At 48.1% G+C, this 23,390-nt stretch overlaps 1 protein-coding gene across 3 annotated transcripts; it reads left to right on the forward strand.

Annotated features, from left to right (window-relative positions):
- Nucleotides 1-10,889: 10,889 nt before the first annotated feature.
- On the forward strand, nucleotides 10,890-23,086 carry LOC112545831 (olfactory receptor 52E4-like). Of its 3 annotated transcripts, XM_075923568.1 has the most exons (4): nucleotides 10,890-10,994; nucleotides 14,105-14,293; nucleotides 15,920-16,065; nucleotides 20,228-23,086. In XM_075923568.1, exon 4 carries the CDS (start codon nucleotides 20,342-20,344, stop codon nucleotides 21,287-21,289), a length of 948 nt encoding a protein of 315 aa, XP_075779683.1. In that variant the 5' UTR covers nucleotides 10,890-10,994; nucleotides 14,105-14,293; nucleotides 15,920-16,065; nucleotides 20,228-20,341; the 3' UTR covers nucleotides 21,290-23,086. The 3 variants fall into 3 exon arrangements, with proteins under 3 accessions (XP_075779683.1, XP_075779686.1, XP_075779693.1); XM_075923571.1 differs by lacking the exon at nucleotides 14,105-14,293 and having other exon boundaries at nucleotides 10,906-10,994; XM_075923578.1 differs by lacking the exons at nucleotides 10,890-10,994; nucleotides 14,105-14,293; nucleotides 15,920-16,065 and adding an exon at nucleotides 16,382-16,483.
- The last annotated feature ends 304 nt before the right edge of the window (nucleotides 23,087-23,390 follow it).

Below are 23,390 nucleotides of genomic sequence, written 5' to 3' on the forward strand. Positions count from 1 at the left end.
TCATTTTCATCATGAAGAAAAATGGATTATGCTAATGTCAATGCTATCTTGGAAGGTATTCCATGAACCAATAATTCCTGCACTTCTGGGACTATTTAGTTTACAGGCAAGTCAAAAAAGGGGGTGTATCCTAGCGGAGCACAAAATAAAATAATGGAACTTACTGTATTCAAACAGACAAACAGGGAACATTTCCCAAACAGAGGAGCACAAAATAAAATAATGGAACTTAGGCTACATCTAAACTGGCGGCTTCTTGCTCAAGAACAGCTGTTCTTGCCAAAAACTTGCCGGGTGTCTACACTGCACGCACGGTCTTGAGCAAGTAAATTTACAGTACAGCCTCAGAAAACAGGGCTTCTTCCAGAAGAATTTTTCCTCTCCCCATGAGGAATAAACTCTCTTGCACATAACGGCAGTGTAGACAGGCAACATGAATTTCTTGTGCAAGAAACCCCTATGGCTAAAATGGCCATCAGAGCTTTCTTGTGCAAGAGAGCGTCCACACTGCCACAGATGCTCTTGTGCAAAAGCACATGCCAGTGTAGACATGCTCTTGTGGAAGACTTTTTGCGCTAGAACTCTTCCGCAAAACAGTTCTTGTGCAAGAAGCTTCCAGTGTAGATGTAGCCTTAAAGTATTCATATAGATAAACAGAGAACATTTCCCAAAGAGTAACATGTACAGACAGATACTGTTTCAAAATGTTTAATTTCTCAACCCTGAAGCAAAATTTCAGAGAAACTGATGGGGACTTTCAACATAGACAGAAAAATTACATTTATTAAGAACAAAAGGTAATTGGCTCTGTGGATATGGGAAAGTCAGTGGATATGATAGACCTTGACTTTAGCAAAGCTTTTGATTCTTCTCCCACAGTATTCTTGCCAGCAAGTTAAGGGAATATAGATTAGATAAATGGACTGTGAGATGGGTAGACAGCTGGCTAGACTGTGGGGCCCAATGGGTAGTGATCAACGGCTCGATGTCAGGATGGCGGTCGGTTTGTAGCAGAGTGCCTCAAGGATCAGTTCTATGGTTGGTTTTGTTCAATATCTTTATTAGTAACCTGGATGAGGAGATGTGGAAGAAAACATTGTCCTCACTCTGAGTTTGTAAGCAACAAGTAAAAAACTGGTTCGGACGGGGGGAACTGCCCCCTTCCGAGGCAGATCTTCAAATACAAGCAATTATGAAGCAGTTTCTATACTGTCTATAAATATAATAACAATAACAATTAGTCTCCTTCCCATTACAGACACCAATGGCTAACAGTTATTTAGTTCCACCCCGATACTCCTTATCTCAAGGTCCCTACGAGAGTCAGCGTTCTACCCTTATCTCCGTATGGAGGCGAGAGGCGAAGGCAGCGTCTAATTACAGATCTCGCATTGTCAGGCCACAGACTTAGCCTGACTCTTGCTCTCTTGTTAACAAGACCAAGGTGGCTGCTCACAAATTCCCTTATTCCCTTTTCCTGCCTCCACCCGCATGAATTGCATTTTCAGCAAGTTTGCAGATGACACTAAGCTAAGAGGAGAGGTAAATATGCTGGAGGGCAGGGACAGGGTCCAGAGCGCCCTGGACAGATTAGAGGATTGGGCCAAAAGAAATCTGACGAGGTTCAACAAGGACAAGTGCAGAGTCCTGCATTGCAGACGGAAGAATCCCAAGTATTGATACAGGCTGGGGACCGACTGGCTACGAAGCAGTTCAACAGAAAAAGCCCTGGGGATTACAATGGATGAGAAGCTGGATATGAGTCAACAGTGTGCCCTTGTAGCCAAGAAGGCGAATGGAATATTAGGTGCATTAGAAGCAGCGTTGCCAGCAGGTCTAGAGAAGTGATTATTCCCCTTTTTCGGCTCTGGTGAGGCCTCTAAATGCTTCCAAGCTGACAAAGTCCCACAACCTGCCGGCTCCCCACCCCGCGGGAGGCGCCTGGGGTGGGTGTAACTGGGTGAGACGCGCGGTCAGAACGGACGATGTCATGGCTCCTCCTGACCCCAAACCCTCCGGAGCTCTCGATAAAGAAACCAGAGCAGGCAGGTGCTCACGGTGCCCCCAGCCAGGGCCAAGGAGCATCCAGCCCCACGGACAGTCTGACCCACAGCCGGACAAAGGAAACCCTTTCCCAGGATCCCTGCTGGGCCTGTGGAACTCCTTGCCACAGAGACACGGGAGCACAGAGTGGGGCCTGAGCAAAGCGATGCAGGAGGGGCAGTGTCTGGGCACTCACCCCACTGCCCCCCTGCGCTCTGACCAGCTCTCGCTGCCGGGGGAGCTTCCCCAGTGGGGCCTGAGCAAAGTGCTGCCCAGCCTGAGGGCTGGTTTGGTACCGAACGTCTGCCCCCCCCGCTCAGCCCGAGGGCCCCTGTGCTCAGAGATGCAGCCACCTCGGGGCGGAGGCAGCAGCCGGGGGGGAGGGGCACCCAACGATGCACATTTCCTCCAGGATATTTTGGCGGGAATCCTCCCCTGGGCAGGGCCTGGGATGTTTTGTGGCTCTGCAGAGCGCAAAGGGCCCAGACCGACTCTGCCCCTCACACCCACGCTGCCCTGGGGCTGGGGGGCAGGGGAGCCCTCGGCCAGAGCTGGTACCTGTGAGTGCTGAGAGGGACGTGTCTTCCCTGGGAGCCCCCCTCAGGCAGCCGCGTCCCCACCTCTCTCAGCCCAGCGTCTGCAGCAGCGTCCCGCGCCGAGTCCCGGCACAGAGATGAGAATCATTTATAACCCAGCTCCGTCCAGTCCCAGGGGGGTTCACTCAGCACCAGGGGAGAAGCGGCATCTGGATGCAAACAGGCTGGAGACAGGTCTTTCTGGGCGTCTGCTATTCCTCATGTAAACAACAATTAAGGGCTGTTCCCAAAGGGAAAGAAGAACTCCTGGGCCGAGGCAGGGAGGAACTGGAGTTTGTGAACATTTAACAATGTTGTTGATTAGAAATCAAACTAAGGCTAATGTGAGCTCTGCCTAGGGTCTGGTATGCTGTAAATGGCCAGGAGAGATGGGGAGTCAGGAGACAGATTTGGTGACAGATGACAGAGAGGAGAGATTATCACTTTCTATAGGTGACCAGGGCCGTTGCCAGGGAATCAGAGATCAGACACTGTCATCATCCTGGGCAGCACCTTTCATTGAAGGATTTCAGAAAAAGGAAAGTCACTATGAGTACATCATCATTACACTGAAAGGTAAACTGAGGCAGGGAGTTTTCAGTGGCAGGGTGACAGACATAGGGTATGTCTACACTACAGCACTAATTCGAACTAACTTAATTTGAATTAGTTAATTCAAACTAAGCTAATTCAAACTAACGCATCCAGACCTAAAAACTAATTCGAATTAGCGTTTTGCTAATTCGAACTAGCATGTCCACATTGAGTGGACCCTGAACCGAAGTTAAGGCTGGCCAGAACAGGTGCCGGCAGGGCATCAGGTTAGGACTTAAAGCGTGGAGCTGCTGCCTCAGGCTAGCCGAGGGCTGTGCTTAAAGGGACCCGACCCCCACCCCGGACAGACAGTTCTCAGGGTTCGCCGCTTGCTTGTCTACCTCGATGAGGGACAGCAAAGCAGTCCTGTCTTGGAGTGCCCTGAGTGCCCACACTCGGCACATCACAGCACTCGGCCATCAGCCCGGCTGCACTTGCCGCTGGCTGCCATCCGGGGGGGTGTCAATCGGGGAGCTATCAGGATCCAGGAGGCCCTGCAGGAGAGCTTCCACCCAGAGGACCCTGCAGAGCCACCCCAGTCCTCCCCATCGGGGTCTCATACCCCATTCCTCCCTCACCTCCTTCCACTTACCCCTCCCTAGCCCCCCTTCCTGATGTACAAAATAAAGCACACGGGTGTTCAAAAATAGAAACTCTCTTTATTGAACAAAACTGGGGGGGGGGGGGATTAACCTCTGGAGAGACTGGGAAAAGGAGGTGGGAGAGGGGAAGAGAGAGGATGGGAGAGGGGTGGGGGAAACCTGGGAGGAGGGAGCTGGAAGGGGGAAGCCAGGGGAAGAAGGAGGAGGGGAAGTATAAAACTATGGTACGCCATATCTTCAGTACTGTGTACAGATGTGGTCTCCTCACCTCAAAAGAGATGTTTTGGCCTTGGAAAGGGTTCAGAAAAGGGCAACTAAAATGATGAGGGGTTTGGAACAGGTCCCATATGAAGAGAGGCTAAAAAGACTGGGACTTTTCTGCTTAGAAAAGAGGAGACCGAGGGGGGATATGATAGAGGTCTATAAAATCATGAGTGGTGTGGAGAGGGTGCATAAAGAAAAGTTCTTCATTAGTTCCCATAATAGAAGGACTAGAGGACACCAAATGAAATGAATGGGTAGCAGGCTTCAAACTAATAAGCGAAAGTTCTTCTTCAGAAACCAAATAGTCAACCTGTGGAACTCCTTGCCACAGGAGGCTGTGAAGGCTAGGACTATAACAGAGTTTAAAGAGATGTTAGATAAAGTGATGGAGGTTGGGTTCATGGAGTGCTATTAGCCAGGGGGTAGGAACGGTGTCTCTGGCCTCTGTTTGTGGAAGGCTGGAGATGGATGGCACGAGACAAATGGCTTGGTCATTGTCTTCGGTCCATGCCCTCCGGGGTAGCTGGTGTTGGCCACTGTTGGCAGACAGGCTACTGGGCTAGATGGACCTTTGGTCTGACCCAGTACGGCCGTTCTTATGTTCTTATGTTCTAAGCTCAGGGTCGGGGGTCTCACTGGACCACCTTGATTTTCATGCACACCTGCTCCTGGGTTCGCATGTGGCCTTTGGTGGCCAGGCTGGCAGCTATCCTGCCCTAGACAGCCACTTTCCAGTGTCTAGTGCGGAGGTCGTGGACGTTGGAGGCCTCCCCCCAAACCTGGATGAGGTCCATGATCTCTGCACTAGAACAGGCGGGCATCCACCTCTTGCGGCCCCAGGCAGGTTCCTGGGAGCCACCAGCCTGGTCCCGGGAAGAGGCGGAGGGCTGGGTGGCAGCAGGTGGCTGGCTGGCTCATGCTGTGCCAGGTGTAGGGTCTGCTGGCTGGGTGCTGGCAGGCTTGCACCTGGCACAAGCACTGTAGCCAGACCGAGCCCCTTTAAGGGCTCCGGGGCTGGGAGGGGGGCAGACGAGTTTCCCTAGTGGTGCCCAGAGTGGCCACCAGGGCAAGCTGGGGAGGGCTAGCCTCCCACTAGTTCTAATTAAGTGGCTACACAGCCCTTAATTCGAACTACTTAATTCGAACTAGGCGTTAGTCCTCGTAGAATGAGGTTTCCCTAGTTCGAATTAAGCGCTCCGCTAGTTCGAATTAAGTTCGAACTAGCGGATTGTATGTGTAGCGCCTATCAAAGTTAATTCGAACTAACGGCTGTTAGTTCGAATTAACTTTGTAGTGTAGACATACCCATAGTGACATGATATTGAGGTTTAGCCAGCAGCCTGGGGATTAAGGGGTTAACTACATCTAGCCAGGTGGAGTGGCCAATAGGAAAGTAGGTAGGAATTTCAAACTGGGACCAAGGAATTTGGGTTTTTCCCTCCTTTGTCTCTGTGAATTTCTCTGCAGCTACAGGGAGGGTCAAGCATGTCTCTCTCTGTCTCCAAGAAACAATTCTTCACTTTCTGTAAGTAGGGTAAAGTTCAGATAAATCCATTAGGTTTTCTTGTTTTATGGTTTGGGTATGGGATCTGATGTCTGTGCACTTTTTAAATGATGTTTTGGCTTTTTTTTTGTAACTACGTTCTATGCCCATGGAGTTTCTCCACGGCTGTGTCTAGACTGCATCCCTTTTCGTAAAAGGGATGCAAATTAGACGTATCACAATTGCAATATGAGGGATAAGGGATCTTTCAGAAAAGGCTTTATTTTCCAAAAGATCCGCGTCTAGACTGGCACTTTTTTCCGGCAAAGCTCCGAGCCGGAAAAAAGTGGCAGCCATTTTTATGCAAATGAAGCAGGGGAGATTTAAATCCCCACTTCATTAGCAAATGCAATACGTCTAATCTACATCCCTTTTACGGAAAAGGGATGCAGCCTAGACACAGCCATAGAGTTAGAAGAGCCCTCAGGTGTCATTGAGTCTAGCCCCCTGCCCAAAAAAGGGCCAATCCCAACTCAATCATCCCAGCCAGGGCTTTGTCAAGCCGGGACTTAAACACCTCTAGGGATGGAGATTCCACCCACTCCCTAGGGAACCCAGCCCAGCGCTTCCCCACCTGCCTAGAGAAATAGTTTTTCCTAATATCTGACCTAGACCTCCCCCACTGTAACTTGAGCCCATTGCTCCTTGATCTGCCATCTGTCACTACTGAGAACAGCCTCTCTCCAGCCTCTTTGGAACCTCCCTTCAGGAAGTTGAAGGCTGCTCTCAAATCCCCCCTCACTCTTCTCTTCTGTAGACTAAACAGACCCAAATCCCTCAGCCTCTCCTCACAGGTCATGGGCTCCAGCCCCCTAATCATTTTGGTCACCCTCTGCTTGACCCTCTCCAATGCGTCCACATCCTTTCTGTAGGGGGGGCCCAGAACTGGACACAATACTCCAGATGTGGCCTCACCAGAGCCAAATAAAAGGGAATAATCACTTCTCTAGATCTGCTGGAAGTGCTCCTCCTAATGCTCTGGCTGTCTTTTTAGAAGGCTGATGCTAGGCCCTGCTCAAAGCCTTCCTCTAATCCAATGAGCCCCTGAAGGCCTGCCTAGAACAAAGCACTCCCAATTCACACTTTGCAAACTTTTCCAATTACTGCTCTTTTCGAACTGCCAAACATACAAACAAATGCTCACAGACAGACAGACACTTCGATAGTCACCCCACCAGCTCACAACACAGCCCCCCCACACTTACCTGAGCTCCTTTTGGATGTTCCCCACGCAAACTCTCCTAATAAAATAAAATTAATGGAGATTGCCTATTTTCTAGAACTGGAAGGAACCTTGAAAGGTCATTGAGTCCAGTCCCCTGTCTTCACAGCAGGACCAAGTACCATCCCTGATGAATTTTTGCCCCAAATGGCCTGCACAAGAATTGAGCTCACAACCCTGGGTTTAGCAGGCCAATGCTTAAACCACTGAGCTATCCCTCCCCCTTCCTGTTGGCTGCTGCCTAAGTGTCCTCTCTCCATCATGCCAAGAAGGGTCTGGACTCCCACTCTGACAGGGCTGTCCATTGGTGGTGTAGGGGGGAAGGCAGAGGAGGGGCTAAAAGGGGCACCCTGAAAATTCACCACCCTCTACCAGTGAACTAGCTGGCGTTTGTTTCTTCTCACCCCTAGGAGGTGGGAACGCTGGAGCTCCACTTCCGCTCCCACTCAGACACCTGCCAACAGGGCCGGCCACAGACTTGCTGGACACCTGTGGAATATGGGTGTGTGCTCCCAGAAGGGGTGTGGCCTCAGGTGGAAGGGGCGGGGCTGTGCTGCCTGGAGTGCACCACACTGCCCCCTGCAGGCAGCTTTCAGAATTCCATGGTGTGAGCGCTGCAGCTGGACATGTCAGGGTTCCCAACCACAGAACAATGTTGTCAATGCTGGGCCTGATGTTTGGACATCGGCTTGTATAAGCTCACGTGGTACCTGGTATCCTTCTACATGATCCGACAGCCCAGGCTCCAGGCTGTTAACATGACCATGCCCTGAGGGAGGGCGCACTGTGTGGAGGAGGAAGTGCCAGGAAGTGCTGAGGGGATGGGGGTGAGTCTTGGTTTCTCTCCAGCAGGGCGATGTTTCTAGGGGTGGGAGAGGTGGAGCCCAGCTCCTGCCCTGCCGCTGAAGGCAGGGTCTCCTCAGAGAGGCAGGAGTGCACCGTCTGACAGGGAGACCAATGCCCAGGGGCCAGCTCAGAAGGGGCAAATCCAGTGCTGGGGGGCACAGAAAGATATGGGAGGGAGCCGTATCCCTGACCTCCCAGACGGGAGCAGTCACACAACCGACTTCTCAGGCACAGGGAGTGGGGTGACCCAGAAGATGAAAAATACAGATTACAGAAATACACACTTGGACTGAGATGGAGATGGATGTAGGAGACAGACGTGTTGAGAGTCTTTGCTTCAGGTTAAAAGGGGTAAAAAATAAGGGTGATGACATGTTAGGAATCTATTATAAACCAGTGAAACCGGAAGAGGAGATGGATGGGTCTTTTTTAAAAAACAACTAACAAAATCATGTGAAGCACAGAACTTAGTGGTGAGGGGGGACTTCTACTGCCCGGACATCTGTTGGGAAAGTAACACAGCAGGGCACAGATTGTCCAACACGTTCTTGAAATACGATGGAGACATCGTTTGTTTCAGAAGGTGGAGAAAGCTACTAGGGAGCGACTGTTCTAGGTTTGGTTTTGAGGAACTGGTTGAGAAGTTGAAAGGGGAAGGCAGGTTGGGTGAAAGCCGTCAGGAAATGATAGAGTTCAAAATCCTAAGTAATGGTAGAAGGGAGAACAGCAAAAAAGACAATGGATTTCAGGGAGGCAGACATCAGCAAACTCAGAGAGCTGGTAGGTAAAGTCCCATGGTCAAGCAAGACTAAGGAAAACTGAATGAAGACAGTTGGGAGTTTTTCAAAGGGCATTATTAAAGGCATCAGGGCAAACTTCCATTGAACAGAAAAGACAGAAGATCAGGCAAGAGACCACTCTGGCTTAATCAACAGTCCTTGAATAATCTAATTATCACAAATGAGTCCTATAAAAATGGAAACTAGCTCAAGTTACAAAGGGAGAATATAAAGAAATCACATAAGTGTGGGAAGCCAAGATTAGAATGGTGAAGACTTAAATGAGGACAGTCTAGCTAGAGACATATATCTGAAGCATGAGGAAAACCAAGGCCTGTGTAGGCCCATTGCTAAGTGAAGAGGAAAAACAGTAACAGGAAATGTGGAAATGGCAGTTGTGAATGCTGGAGAAAAGGAAGTGGGTTCAGAAGTTAAGAAAATAAAATAAAAGTTAAAAGTCTTCAAGTCAGTAGGGCCTGATGAAATGCATCCTAGAATACTCAAGGAGCTGCTAGAGGAGGTATCTGAGCCTGTAGCTATCATCTCTGAAAAATCAAGGAAGTCTGGTGAGACTAGAAAAGGGCAAATCTAGTGCCCATCGATAAAAAGGGAAATAAGAACAACCCAAGAATCTACCGACCAGTCAGCTTAATTTCTGTGGCAGGCAAGATAATGGAACAAATAATTAAGGATTCCATTTGCAAACATCTAGAGAATAATAAAATGATAGGTAACAGCCAGCATGGATTTGTAAAGAACAAATCATGTCAAACAAACCTGATTGCTTTCTTTGATAGGATTGCAAGCCTGGTGGATAAGGGGAAAGCAGTAATCATGGTAAACCCTTAGTAAAACGTTTGATAAAATCTCGCATAACCTTATCTATAATCAAGAGAAATATAACCTAGCTAGTGGGTGCATAATTGGCTGGATAACTGATCTCAAAGACCTGTTTTCAATGGATCCCAGTCATGCTGGAAGAGAATAACAAGTGGGGTTCTGCAGAGATCAGTTTGGGGACCAGTTCTGTTCAAGATCTTCATCAATGATTGAGACAATGGCAGAGAGAGTGCGCAATAACGTTTTGGATGATCCCAAGCTGGGAAGAGTTGAAAGTGCTTTGGAGGACAGTCTCAGAATTCAAACTGGTCTGCACAAACTGGAGAAATGGGCTGCAGTTGATACATTAATTTTTTACCTAAAACAACGTGGTTTGATAGATATACTTGGGCTATCTGCCCAGGAACTAAAACTGGTGCATTGTCCTCCCCATGTTGAGGGAGGTGCTGAAGAGGTTCTACATTGATACTGGCCACATGTTTGAGCAGGTTGGGATGGGAGAACTCTGGACTCCTAGGCTGAGGACTCGGGCACCGAACCTCTCTGGGGTCCTAGCTACTCACAAGGACACCTGGTTTTAGCTAACGCAGACGTGGGAAAGGGAAAATGCTGAGGGTGCCTCCTCATTCTCATGTACATGCCAATTATGCTGTGGGGAGGGGATTGCTCTACCTCTGGCCAGCACTCTCACTTTATTGTTTCAATTCTGTGCACAGACGTATGCGAATTGGGCAGCGAAGGCTTGTTCACATTAGAACAGACGTACTCGCACTGTGCTGGGACCCCATGTTGCTTCATGAGCCCATTTCAGTGGGGTTGCCAGGGCTGAGTTGGATTTGTGGGGATACAGACTGAAGCCTGCGTCCCTCCACCTGGGGCCAAATCCAGAGCCTGAGCGCCTCAGTCTTTGGCAGCTCAGCTCATGTTCGAGGACCCCTGCGCAGTACGAGAAGGTGGGCAGCCCTCAGTGGAGAAAGAGCAGCTTAAGAACTCAAGCTGCAGTGGGGGAGGTGTAGGTTGGATATTAGGGAAAACTATTTCGCAAGGAGACTGGTGAAGTATGGGGACGGGTTCCTGAGGGAGGGGGTGGACTCTCCACTCCAAGCAATTTTGGAGTCCCGGCTTGACAAAGCCCTGGCTGGGATGATCGAGTTGGGGTTGGTCCTGATTTTAGTAGGGAGATTTTACTTGATGACTCCTGAGGTCGCTACCAATTCTAGGATTCTAGGATTCTATGAATATCCCCTTCCCCTCACTGCATTGGTTCCCTCCGAGCTGACGAAGGGAAGTGATGGTTTCTCCAGCTCTTGGTGTCTTCCAATGGGGAATGTTCATTGGTCCAAAGCTTGGTTTCATACCATTCCAGGGGTCTACCATATGCACTGGGGAGGGGAGCTGTCAGATTAGATGACATAACGGTCTCTTGGGGTCTGAAGTTTTAACGCCAGATCCAACAGCGAGTGCAGGGCTGGGGTGGGTGTGGCAGCGACATCACAAGGGCCTTTTGCAGCACCTCAGCTCATTGGTCAAAAGAGGTTGGGAGGCGGTGACCTCACAGAGAGTCCATGGCAATGGCCAGCGGGGGCAGGCTGCAGGGCAGGGCAGTATCAGAGTCAATGTGGCTCTGCTGCAGCCAGCATCCCTTTCGAGGTCTCCCTGGAGGGAAAGAGCACAGTTCCCATTCAGGTATGTGCACAGGAGCAGACAGCTGCAAGTCACCTAAGAGAGGGACACCCCTGCAGAGAACATGAGCGCCTCACAGAGGGGAGCCACCGGGTCATGAGCGGGCAGGATACATCCAGCTTTTGCCTTGTTGGACTTCCTGGAAGGATGTGGGGTTGGTCCAGGGCCATGACAACTCTGGGATCAGATCCCCCTCTCCTGGCTATTGTCCTCAGAATCCTAGAACACTAGAACTGGCAGGGACCTGCAAAGATCATCAAGTCCCTCACGGCAGGACCAAGCACCCTCTAGACCAACCCTGATCGATGTCGTAAACCTCCTGCTCTAAAATGTCTCCAGTGATGGAGAATCCACAACCCCCCAGGCAATTTCTTCCAGCGTTTCACCCCCCTGAAATGGGGAAGGAATGAACCGAGACGCAGAGAGCAAACCCAATGCCCACACTCATCTCCTGCTTGTGGGGGCCCCCTTGTACCACAGCAGCTGGAGGGGTACAGCGAGCCCTCAGCCCAAAGGACAAGGCCCTGCCCTCTATCCACAGGAACATTCGCTCGGTGCTGCTTTTACTAAGTGAGTCCCCCACGGCGAACCCGTGCCGGTGCTGTGTGGGCAGGTGAGCGAGCGGGAGCGAAGTGGAATCCAGAGTTCACCCCTCCCGGGACCGGGGAGCCCCAGACTCTGGTGGGTCCTGGAACCTCAGATTCCCTGTGAGAGGATGGTGACGGCCTGCGCTGCCTCTCCTAGCCTCTCCCCTGCCTCCCGCCCAAGGAATATTCCTGCCAGAGCGGGAGTCTGTTTCCCTCACATCTTCATGGAGAGACAATCGTTCAGGCAGGCCAGGCAGGACTCCTGTGGTCTGCCTGTCACCCTGCCACTCAGTCTGTGTGATGTTTACAGGTCACCTCTGCCGGTGCCTCAGTTTGCCCATCTGTGTGCACAGTCACTTCTCCTCGCTGGGTGTTTTCAATATTTTAAATACAAGACACTAAAGAGGAGGGGTTAGTTCCAGGAGGGACTTGCTGATCTCTCTGTGCCTGCGGAAAGGGCTCATATCCCCATTCACCTATTGCCCTACTGACCCTCTGTCTGCTGCCCACCCAGCCATCGTGGCTGTCGTAGGGCATCAGGCCCTCTGCAGATCTAGGCATTAGCCTTTATTTTCTTGCTAATAAACTCTACTTTTCAACTACACAAACACAGTTCCTCTGTGACTTGGCCCAGAGCCCAGGAGTTCTCCTTTACCTGTGGGAACAGCCTTTAACTGCTGTTTACAGTGAAAACTTGATGAAAAGCGCAGACGCCCAGACGGACTAGGCTCCAGGTTGTTTGCATCCAGATGCCCCTTCTCCCCCAGAGGTTGTGCGATCCCTCCAGAGCTGTGTTATAAACGGTTCTCATCCCTGTGCCGGCTCTTGGAGCGGGACACTGCTGCAGACACTGGGCTGAGAGAGGTGCAGGACACGGCTGCCTGAGGGGGGTTCCAGGGAAGACACGTCCCTCTTGGCGCTCACAGGTACCAGCTCTAGCTGAGGGGCTCCCCTGCCCCACAGCCCCAGGGCAAGTTTGGCATCATGGGATGCACAGTCACTCTGTGCCCTTTCCGCTCCGTGCAGGTGTTAAGCATCACGGGGTCATGTCACAGTTTCTGAATTTGCTCCAGTATCACTGGCCAAAATGTCCCTCTTTTCTGTGCCCCCCGACCCACCTAAGCCAATATGCTCCAGCCCCAGGCTGGCTGCATTCCAATGGCTCAGTGAACCCCTCAGGGCAAAGAATCTTGGCAGGTGCAGAACAAAACAACCCGCTTCTGGGGTCATGGCCTGTGCTTTGTCCAGCTTGCACTGCGGCAAATCTCGCCTTGGAGTGAGAACGGAGCAGGGACCCGAGGAGCCAGCTGTGTGTTAGTGCACAGACCCGCTCTCCCCCTCCTCCGGCATCTCAAGGCTCTGGCTGTTAACTGGGGGAGGAGGGGCTATTACTGACATTCAAAGAGCAAGCTGAACTGCTACACCTGAAACTTAAAAGAAAGAAAAAATCAGCTGGGTGGGAATCATAGAACCATAGAGCCACAGAGCACTAGAACTGGGAGGGAATTCGAGACGTCATCCAATCCAGTTCCCTCACGGCAGGACCAAGCACCCCTGACAGGCGTCTCTCCACCTGCTCTTAAATATCTCCAGGGATGGAGATTCCACAGACACCCTAGGCAACTTATTCCAGTGTTTCACCACCCTGACAGGTAGGAAGTTTTTCCTAATGAACAACCTAAACCTAAGCCCATTGCTTCTTGTCCTGTCTTCAGAGGCTAAGGAGAATAATCCCCCCGGTTCTCCCTGTGGCAAACTTTTAGAAAGTTGAAAACCGCTGTCATGTCCCCTCTCAGTCTTCTTTTTTCCGAACTAAACAAGCCCAGTTCCTTCAGCCTTCCCTCAGAGCTCATGCTCTCTAGACCTTTAATTTTTTTTGTTGCTCTTCTCCGGACCTTCTCCAATTTCTCCACATCTTTCCTGAAATGTGGTGCCCAGAACTGGACACGATACTCCAACTGGGGCCCAATCAGCGCAGAGAAGAGCAGAAGTCTGACTTCTCGTGTCTAACTCACAACCCTCCAATACTTTGGAAATTTCCGTCCAAATCGTTGTTTGTCAAACATGAAAAGCTGGAATTGACTTTTCCTAACTGAAGGGGTCAGACACTCTGAACTAAAGGCCGTGTCCCTTACAGTAGCCAATCTGTTAGTGAATCCCGCTCAGCTAAGCTCTTTGCTCTTGTAATGTCAGTGGCAAGGAGTTCCACAGACCGTATGTTATTTCTTTTGTCCGTGTTGAATGTTCAGAGTTTCAGGGTAGCTCAAAATTCCCTTGTTCATGTGTTTGCGAGATACAATAAGTATAAATGACCAATTGATAGAGTCACAATGCTCAAGATCAGAAGGACGTTTAGCTCATCCAATCTGTCGTATTGTATAACATAGGCCATTACATTTCACCCAGTTATTCCAGTATTTGTGTGTGACTTAGATTTGGCCTACAGTAGACTATTGCGTCACTGAATCATAGAGCCATAGGGCAAGAAGGACCCATAAGGATCATCTAATCCAACTCCCTGTTCAGTTGCAGGATGTATTAGGACTAAAGCATCCAGGACAGACTCTAGCCAGGCTCCTTTTGAAACTCTACAGCAAAGGAGATTCCCCCAACGTCTGAAGTCGCTGTTCTATTCTCGTCCTGTTCTTGCCATTTTTACTGAGATTTCATCTATTTGTGAAATTGAACCCATGGTCCCATGCGATCTCCACAGAGGTAAGACAAAACACCTTTTATTCATATTTATGGCAACTCTTCAAGTCTCTGAAGGCCACTGTCAATCTCAATCTCTTTTCCAAACAAAACGTATCCCCTTCCTTCAGCCTTTGCTCACATGGTTTTTATTGCATCTCTTGGAGCATCTTCATCTTTCACCTCTGGACCCTTTCCGGTTTCACAGCATCTTTTCTATATATCCATGACCAAAGCTTCCAGCAAGGGCCTAGGCAGCATTGGGTAGAGCATTAGTATAACCTCCCATGACTTGAATGCTGTGCCTTTGCTAAGGCAACCAAAAATGGCATTTACTGTTTTTGCAAAAGCAAAAGAATCCACAACTCTGAGAGATCTCGATATGTCCCCTGAATCCTGGAGTAGCCAGTGGGAAGCCAATGGAAGAATTCTTCCGTTGACCTAGCGACCGCTTCTTGCAGCACTGACGCATTATGGCAGCATGTTGTAAATAGCTTTGTGCGTGTAGACGAGCCCCCAAGCAGATCTTCCTGAAAAGCAGCCAGTCTGGATCGGCAGAGACGGGAATATGAACGATCCATGAGTTGCCTCTGTGCTTTGTTCTAATGGTTACTAGCTCTCATTGCTAAACATTTGGCCCCGATTTCCACCTGGAATTGGTCTGGCTTCTCTCTGCAGCCACTGGGCCTTGGTCTGCGTTTATCTGCTAGATCACAGAACCTGCCATTACTGGCTCTTTACTCTCCATGAATGTGTCTTCTGGACATCTTTTTATGCTGGTGCATAGGTGAAGTTCTTGAAGCATCTCTCTCTGTCCAGCATTTTCTCCAGTCCCGACTCATTTTTGTCACTCTTTCATGCATCCTCCCCAATTTTAAACATCCCTTTAGAAATGTGGAACCTAGGACAACACACAGTGCCATGTGCAGAGGTAACATCCTTGCCCTGCTCCAACTTGCCACACCCCTATTTAGGCACCCAGGGATCCCGTCTGCTTCTTTGGCGTAAGCATCGCCCTAGGAGCTCACAAGAACCTCATACAATGAGGTTTAAGTTATTTCGAGAGAAGGGATTTCTCTCGAAATAACGCTGCTACATGGGGTGTTTTTTTCACAATAATGCGATTTCAAAATGGTGGTCAGATGTGATTTTGCTAACTAAGCACTGGATATTTAAATCCCGTGCTTCATTAGGAATTTTGGAACACTACATTTGCATCCCTATCTCAAGTGTAGACATACCCTAAGTGAACAGAGAATGTTTAGTTAGACATGACCAGGTTGTGTTTTTCGTTTTTCGTTTCGTTAAACTCCTGTGTGCTAACCTCCCTCCCCCTCACTGTAACTGAAACTGAATCCCAGGGAAACAATTCTCTGTTCTTCAATACTTGTTCTTCAGTTGCTTTATAATACCTGGCAACCAAGTCCGCTTTACCAAATATGTCGTCTTTGTTTGGTTCATAAAGTCACTTTTTTAAGACTATGATCTGACTCCTGTGTCCTAGAAGTGAAATGAGTCTCACACTCTGTTACTTCTTTCGGAATCAAAAACAAAACTATTTATTAACACAACAATGTTTTCTGCAGCGTTAACAAGTTTCCTCTCCCCGCAAGGAGTTGCCCAAATATTTTCTCTGGTTTCCTTTCATAGAATCATAGAATCATAGAGACCTCAGGAGTCATCGAGACCAGCCTGCTGCCCAAGGCAGGAAGAATGCCAACTAATCAACCCAGCCAGGGCTTTGTCGAGCTAAGACTTAAAAGCGTCTAGGGATAGAGATTCTACCGCCTTCCTAGGTAACCCATTAAAGTACTTCCTGACTCTCCTAGGGAACTAGTTTTTCTTAATATCCAACCTAGACGTTCCCCCCTGTAATTTGAAACCATTGCTCCTTGTTCTGCCATCCGTCACTCCTGAGATCAGCCTCTCTCCATCCTCTTTGGAACCTCCCTTCAGGAAGTTGAAGGCTGCTCTCAAATCCCCCCTCACTTTTTGTCATGATTATGGGGGTTAGCCAGCAGCCTGGGGATTAAGGGGTTAACTACACCTAGCCATGTGGAATGACCAGTAGGAATGTGGGTGGGACTTTCAAACTGGGACAAAGGAATTTGGGTTTTTTCCTTTCCCTTTTTGTCTCTCTGGCTGAGTCCACTGCACTACAGAGAGGGACAAGCATGTCTCTCTCTGTCTCCAAGAAACAATTCTTCACTTTCTGTAAGTAGGGTAAAGCGTAGATAGTTTCGTTAGGCTTTATTGTTTTAAGGGTTGGGTGTGGGATCTGAGATCTGGCACTGCTTAAGAGACGTTTGGCTTCTCTTTTTAACTAAGTTCTAGCCCATGGTGTAATTCCTCCATGAGTATATTTTCTTACCTTTCCATCTGATCCTTATGCTTGCAACAGGAATATTGTTGTAATAATAAAAGTTTTCTCTTTTCTTTTTATGAACCTGACATTGGTTACCTGTGTGTCCTGATTTTTATAACAGGGGTGAGATTTCCCAAATGATCTTTCCCCTAATGTCGTTATTAATATTTGGGTGGTGGCAGCGGAAGTTTTATTCCCAAATTCTAGGGTTTTAGGATATTGGGGGAAGTTTTATACCAAAGCCTGGTAGATAAGGCTTTGGGGTACACTTGCTGGCCCCCACTTCTGCATTTATCATGCTGGAGTGGGGAAGGAGCCATGACACTCTTCTCTTCTGCAGACTAAATAAGCCCAAATCCCTTCGCCTCTCTCCATAGGTCATGTGCTCCAGCCCCAACCTTTTATATTGTCTTAACTCTACTCATTTAAAGACCCCTTTTTGAATGTGATTTCATTATTTCTTGTATTAAAGATTTTGGGCACCATCCAGGTCATTGCACCTTTTTTTCTTTTTTATCTTTTTTTGTGTTGTGAAACTGCACTTGGCCCTTTTCTTTTTTTAATGAGGGGTTTGATTTTCATTAAAACTTTTTTTTAAAAATTTACAAAGTGCCGTTTGAGTGTAGCACTTCCCTGCTCTGCTAATAAGGACATCGCGGGAGGGGCGTATTACAGACCCCCCGGCCCGGATTGTGCTAGAGACTGGGAAATGCTTAGGGAGATGAAAGAGGCTATTTGTTCTTTTTTAAACCAATTGTTTGGCTTACAATAGATGGAGCTTTAATTTCTTTTCGCCTTTAGATGGAATACAGGTCATATACATTCAAATATGTTTCATTTACATTTTTAAGCACCTTAATTTTGTTGTTCTGAAATTTAGCATTCTGATGTATTTTTATAATGTTAGAACCATTGACTTATGTGAATTTACATGAATATTAAGCAATTTTTTAATGATTTGCATTTAGAGAAGCTACATTAAATGTTAAACTTTGGGAGGTAAGTTTAGCATGCTTACATTTAGATTATTTTTATTAAAACTAAACGTAAATATTAATAGATCTTGTTGGTACAGACAAATATTTTATTGCTTTTTACATTTTTTGTCTAAATATTTCATTTGCTTTTTGCCATTTTTACTACATTTTAAATTTTATTACAAAAGGTATTTCTTATACATTTGGATTTATTTGTTCTGAATTTTTATTTTGCTTTAGGAGTAGTTGATTTTTTTTGTATACCTTTAATGTAGTGGTGATTTTATATGTTTAATGTGTCTCTAATTTTTAAAAAATGTATAAAACAAAGTGTCAGGAACTCTTTTGTTATCCTGTGGGAGCCATTAGTTTTGAATTATTAGGATTTTTATTCTGGGAAGCCATGACCAATATAACACAGGACTAATGTCCAACAGCTTTGGATTGGTTACTTTTTTTTAACATACTGCTCACAACTCAACTCTCTACTGCGCTAGGAAAGCAGCGCACAGCAAGCATATGCAGCAAGCCGGTTCCAGGCATTCTAGCTCTGGTTGACAGTCAGTATAAAGGCTGATACAGGATGATATTGGTGCAATCAAGCTGGGCTTCTCTTTGTCAGATAAACCCAAACCAGAGAGGGACAGTATTGAATTTCTAGCCTGAAACTTTAATCGTGATGTGTAGACACACTTTTTGTCTTGTCGAGTTGCACTATAGGAGGTGAAACGTGATTTACAATGGAAGAGAGTTATAAATGTCAGGACATGTTTTCTTGATATTAATTTTAAATCCATTACTTTTTAAAAATTTTAATAAATTATTACTCTGAGTTGCATGATAATTTACATAGGTTTTTGCTTTTCCAATAGTGTTGGTCATCTTAAACTTCATCTTTAAGACATATTGGTGCTTGTGTTGCCCACTCTGTAAATGACAATTTCATCTGGGCATTTTCCTAGAAAAGTCTTTGCCTGGGATTTGAATTTCCCGGGCTTCATTTGCATGAAGCCGGCCGGCGCCATTTTTAAATGCCGGCAGTTCGAACCCCGTGCCGTGCGGCTACATTCACACTCCTCGTGGAATGAGGAGTACAGCTAGTTCATCTTCAAGTTTGACACAATCAACTCTGGATTAAACAAAGACTGTGAATGGCTCGCTAACTACAAAAGCAGCTTCTGCTCTCTTGGAATTCACACCTCCAGATCAGCTGCTAGAAGTGGGCCTGATCCTCCTTGATTGGATCCACCTCGTCACCTCCAGCCTGATCCTGGCCTGCATATTTATACCTGCCTCTGGAAATTTCCACTACATGCATCTGACGAAGTGGGTCTTTGTCCACGAAAGCTTCTGCTCCAACACTTCAGTTAGTCTATAAGGTGCCACAGGACTCCTCGCCGGTTTCACCTTTTTAAGACTACGGTCTGACTCCTGTGTCCTTAGAAAAAGCAGGAGGTTCTGAGCACCGGGCCTGAGTCTGAAGATCTCCAGTTTGTTCCCAAGGTCATTCTTAAGGGAACATAAGAACATAAGAACGGCCGTACTGGGTCAGACCAAAGGTCCATCTAGCCCAGTATCCTGTCTGCTGACAGTGGCCAGCACCAGGTGCCCCAGAGAGGGTGGACCGAAGACAATGATCAAGCGATTTGTCTCCTGACATCCTTCTCCAGCCTCTGACAAACAGAGGCCATGGACACCATTTCTATCCCCTGGATAATAGCATTTTATGGACCTAACCTCCATGAAATTATCTAGCTTCTCTTTAAACTCTGTAATAGTTCTAGCCTTCACAGCCTCCTCTGGCAAGGAGTTCCATAGGTTGACAACACGCTGTGTGAAGAAGAAATTTTTTAGGTGTTTTAAACCTGCTGCCCATTAATTTCATTTGGTGTCCTCTAGTTCTTCTCTTATGGGAACTAATAAATAACTTTTCATTATTCACCCTCTCCACACCACTCATGATTTTATAGACCTCTATCATATCCCCTCTCAGTCTCCTCTTTTCTAAACTGAAAAGTCCCAGTCGCTTTAACCTCTCCTCATATGGGACCCGTTCCAAACCCCTAATCATTTTAGTTGCCCTTTTCTGAACCCTTTCCAAGGCCAAAATATCTTTTTTTGAGGGAGGGTTACAGAGCTTGGGATTACCCTATAGGAACACGTTCCGAAGTATTTCCTTCTGGCTTTTGAAGGTGTTTTTTTTTTGTTTTTGTGTTAGTTTGGTTTTGCATTTGGGTGATGGCATACCATCAAAAGTCAGGGAGTCCAGGGAATCTGTGACCCTGGAGACCTTTTTTGAAGAGAAGTCTTCAGTGACAGGCCATTTTAAGGTTTCTTGTGGGCCCCCCTTTTCTACACTCAAAGTCCCAGAGTGGGGAACAATGAGGATTAACCGGTATCTGGTCTTCTGTTTCCTGCTAGTGCCTGTTGAGGTTTTCTACAGCAGGACATGTAGAAATTAGTGTCGCATGAAGTGCTGTAAATTACGGAATTGGGGTTAGTAGGGTTGATTTTTCATAATTCATTCTCTGACTCAAAATAATGCCAGTTTTAATCAATGAAGAATGACAAATTTTCTTCACCCGTGTCTCATATTCACATTGTCTCTCCTTGCAGGCATCTGCACTGCGACCATCACACTAGGGCTTGGGAACTTAAGGAAGTCCGGGGAAGGTACGGTACCATCAGACACCACTCTACCTTGGAGTTGGAGAACTTCTCCCCTACGCCATGTCACATTCCAACACAACTGTCTTCACCAACCCCTCCACCTTCATCCTGCAGGGTGTTCCTGGCCTAGAGACCGCCCATGTTTGGATCTCCATCCCCTTCTTGATTATGTACATCATAGCCATCTTGGGGAACGTCACTATCCTATTCATTGTGAAGACAGAGCCAAGCCTCCATGAGCCCATGTACTATTTTCTCTGCATGCTGGCCGTCACCGACCTGGTCCTGTCTACATGCACTATACCCAAAATGCTGTGGATCTTTTATTTCAATTCAAGGGAGATCAATTTCGATTCCTGCTTTGCCCAAATGTTCTTCATTCACAGCATCTTCATGACTGAGTCCGGGATCTTTGTGACCATGGCTGTGGACCGCTATGTGGCCATCTGCAATCCCCTGAGATATTCCACTATCCTCACAAACCATGTTTTGACCAATAGCGCCCTGGCCGTTGTACTGCGCGGTGTCATACTTATACTGCCCGTGGTCCTCTTGGCCAGGCAGTGGCCATATTGCGGAACCATCATCATCCCCAACACGCAGTGTTTGCACATTACCGTAGTGAGTCTGGCTTGTGCCGACATCCACATCAGTAGTTACTACGGCCTTTTCTTGACAATCTGTGTGTACGGTGTGGATGTGCTTTTCATTGCTGTGTCCTATGGCTATATCCTCAGGGCCATCTTCCGCCTTCCCACAAAGGACGCCCGGCTCAAGACTTTTGGGACATGCGGCTCCCACCTGTGCGCCATCTTAGTATTTTATGTCCCAGCTCTGCTCTCCTCCCTCTTATTTCGTTATGTCCAGAATGTTCCTCTGTATGTGATTGTTCTCATGACCAACATGTGCCTCTTGGTGACCCCCATGCTAAACCCCATCATCTATGGGGTGAGAACCAAACAGATCCGGGACAGGCTGCTTGGGCTAGTTACACAGAAAGGCTCCTAATGTTTGCCCCTGGGGATCTGGCTCTCGCAGGGAGCTCTGTGTGGGGCCAGCTGCTGACGAGACTCTTCCCTGAGTCAGCTCCTGGCTGGTCACAGAGACATTAAACCCTGTAGCTGCCCTCACTGCTGTGTCAGGGTGAGACAGTGGGGATAGGTCTGGGCACAGCTCTTGGATACATCCATCCAGCACCTTGCTCCTTGCAGTTCTCTGGAGACAGGCAGCCCAGCCAACTATCCTGCTTCTTCCTCACGGCTCTCCCCTTCTCTGCCTATTGCCCTAGGGCCACCACTGCTCACTCCTCCCCTCCCTGTCCCCCCAGCTGGGCTCCCTCTGCTCCGGAGCAGGGTCTAGGTGCTGTGAGAACACAGCAGTAGGGTGACAGGCCAGCCTGGAGGAGAGAGGGGAGCCATGAAGCTGTACAGAAGCAGCTGAGGGTTAGGAGCAGGGCTATGAGAAGGTCAGGGGAGGCTGTATATCTCACAGGCTGTGGGCCCCACAGAGGGCAGACACCTTAGTTTGGCTCATATTTTTAGTTCCCTCTTATTCCTCCCAGAGGGAACCTGTAGCTGGCAGACCCTTGCTGGGGGGTGGGATAGTTTAGGAGCCCTTTGCCCTGAACCAAGCCCTGAAGGCAGGGCAAGGGATCCATTTTGAAGCCAGGAGGACAACAGCTGAGAGAGTTGGGAGGATAATTTCCTGGGTGAGCTGGGAAAGCAGAATGCTGGGCAGAGGGAGATCTATGGAAGAGCATCCATGAGCCAGCTATTCACACACGTACACAGAACCTGTCCGGGGCCCACAGGGCCCCCATTGCCCCATTGCTGGAGCTGGGCTGTGCCACTGAGTCCATCACATGCTCGGCACGGCGCTTTGGTCACTGCATCTAGATAATCTTTCGCCAGGCTGCTGGGCAGCGTTATCCCCTGTCATGGAGGGACTGAGAGAGGCGGAGATATATGATTCACCCAGAGGGACACAATAAGTCAGGGTCAGAGCTGGGAGATGGATCTGGGAGTCCTGATCCCACACCAACATTGCTCTGGCCAGGAACTGGCATTACTAGTTTGAGTGAGAATATAGCTGTGCCATGACCTCACCTGAGCGAATGGGCTATCGCGGTGTTTCTTAACCGTTTTTATAAAGTACCACTTTTTGAAAAAAATTATAAGTACCCTTTAAAAATGTATAAGTTCCCCCAGTATTGCAGTTTTCAGACACATACAAAATTTTTCTTCCATTGCAACACGTTTATTTATACAACTTAATCGTAGCTGAGTGGGTGATGATATTTTTGGGTGTAAATAGTACAAAAATAAAACTTAAAACAAAGATTCAGTTTTCTCCAAATTTCAGGTCTGTTGACATACCCCCAGACTCCTCTCGAGTACCCCTGAGGGTAATCGTACCACTGGTTGAGAAACACTGGGCTACGGTTGTGGCTCGCCATTGGCCACATCGACCAAAAAATCATAGAATCTTAGAATACTAGGACTGGAAGGGACCTTGAGAGTCATCGAGTCCAGTCCCCTGCCCTCATGGCAGGACCAAATACTGTCTAGACCATCCCTGATAGACATTTATCTAACCTACTCTTAAATATCTCCAGAGATGGAAATTCCACAACCTCCCTGGGCAATTTATTCCAGTGTTTGACCACCCTGACAGGTAGGAACTTTTTCCTAATGTCCAAGGAGGAGGGGAAGTATACTCCACGAGGAGTAACGGTAGTTCGAACTAGGAAGCCTAGTTCGAACTACCTAGTTCGTGCCGCGTGTAGCCGCGCGGCACGGGGTTCGAACCAGCGGGGATTTAAAAATGGCGGCTCCCCGCTTATGCAAATGAAGCCCAGGAAATTCAAATCCCGGGCTTCATTTGCAAGTGCGGTATGCCTACATTACCCCACTAGTTCGAACTAGCGGGGTAGTGTAGACATACCCTCAGTCTCTCCATGACAGGGGATAACACTGCCTGGTTAAGATTGTCTGGATGTAGTGACCAAAGTGCCGTGCTGAGCGTGTGATGGACTCAGTGACACAGCCCAGCTCCAGCCATGGGGCAATGGGGACCCTGTGGTCCCAGGGAAGGTGCCGTGTATGTTTGT

The sequence above is a fragment of the Pelodiscus sinensis genome, chromosome 1, assembly GCF_049634645.1.
Source record: "Pelodiscus sinensis isolate JC-2024 chromosome 1, ASM4963464v1, whole genome shotgun sequence".
NCBI classification, from domain to species: domain Eukaryota; kingdom Metazoa; phylum Chordata; order Testudines; family Trionychidae; genus Pelodiscus; species Pelodiscus sinensis.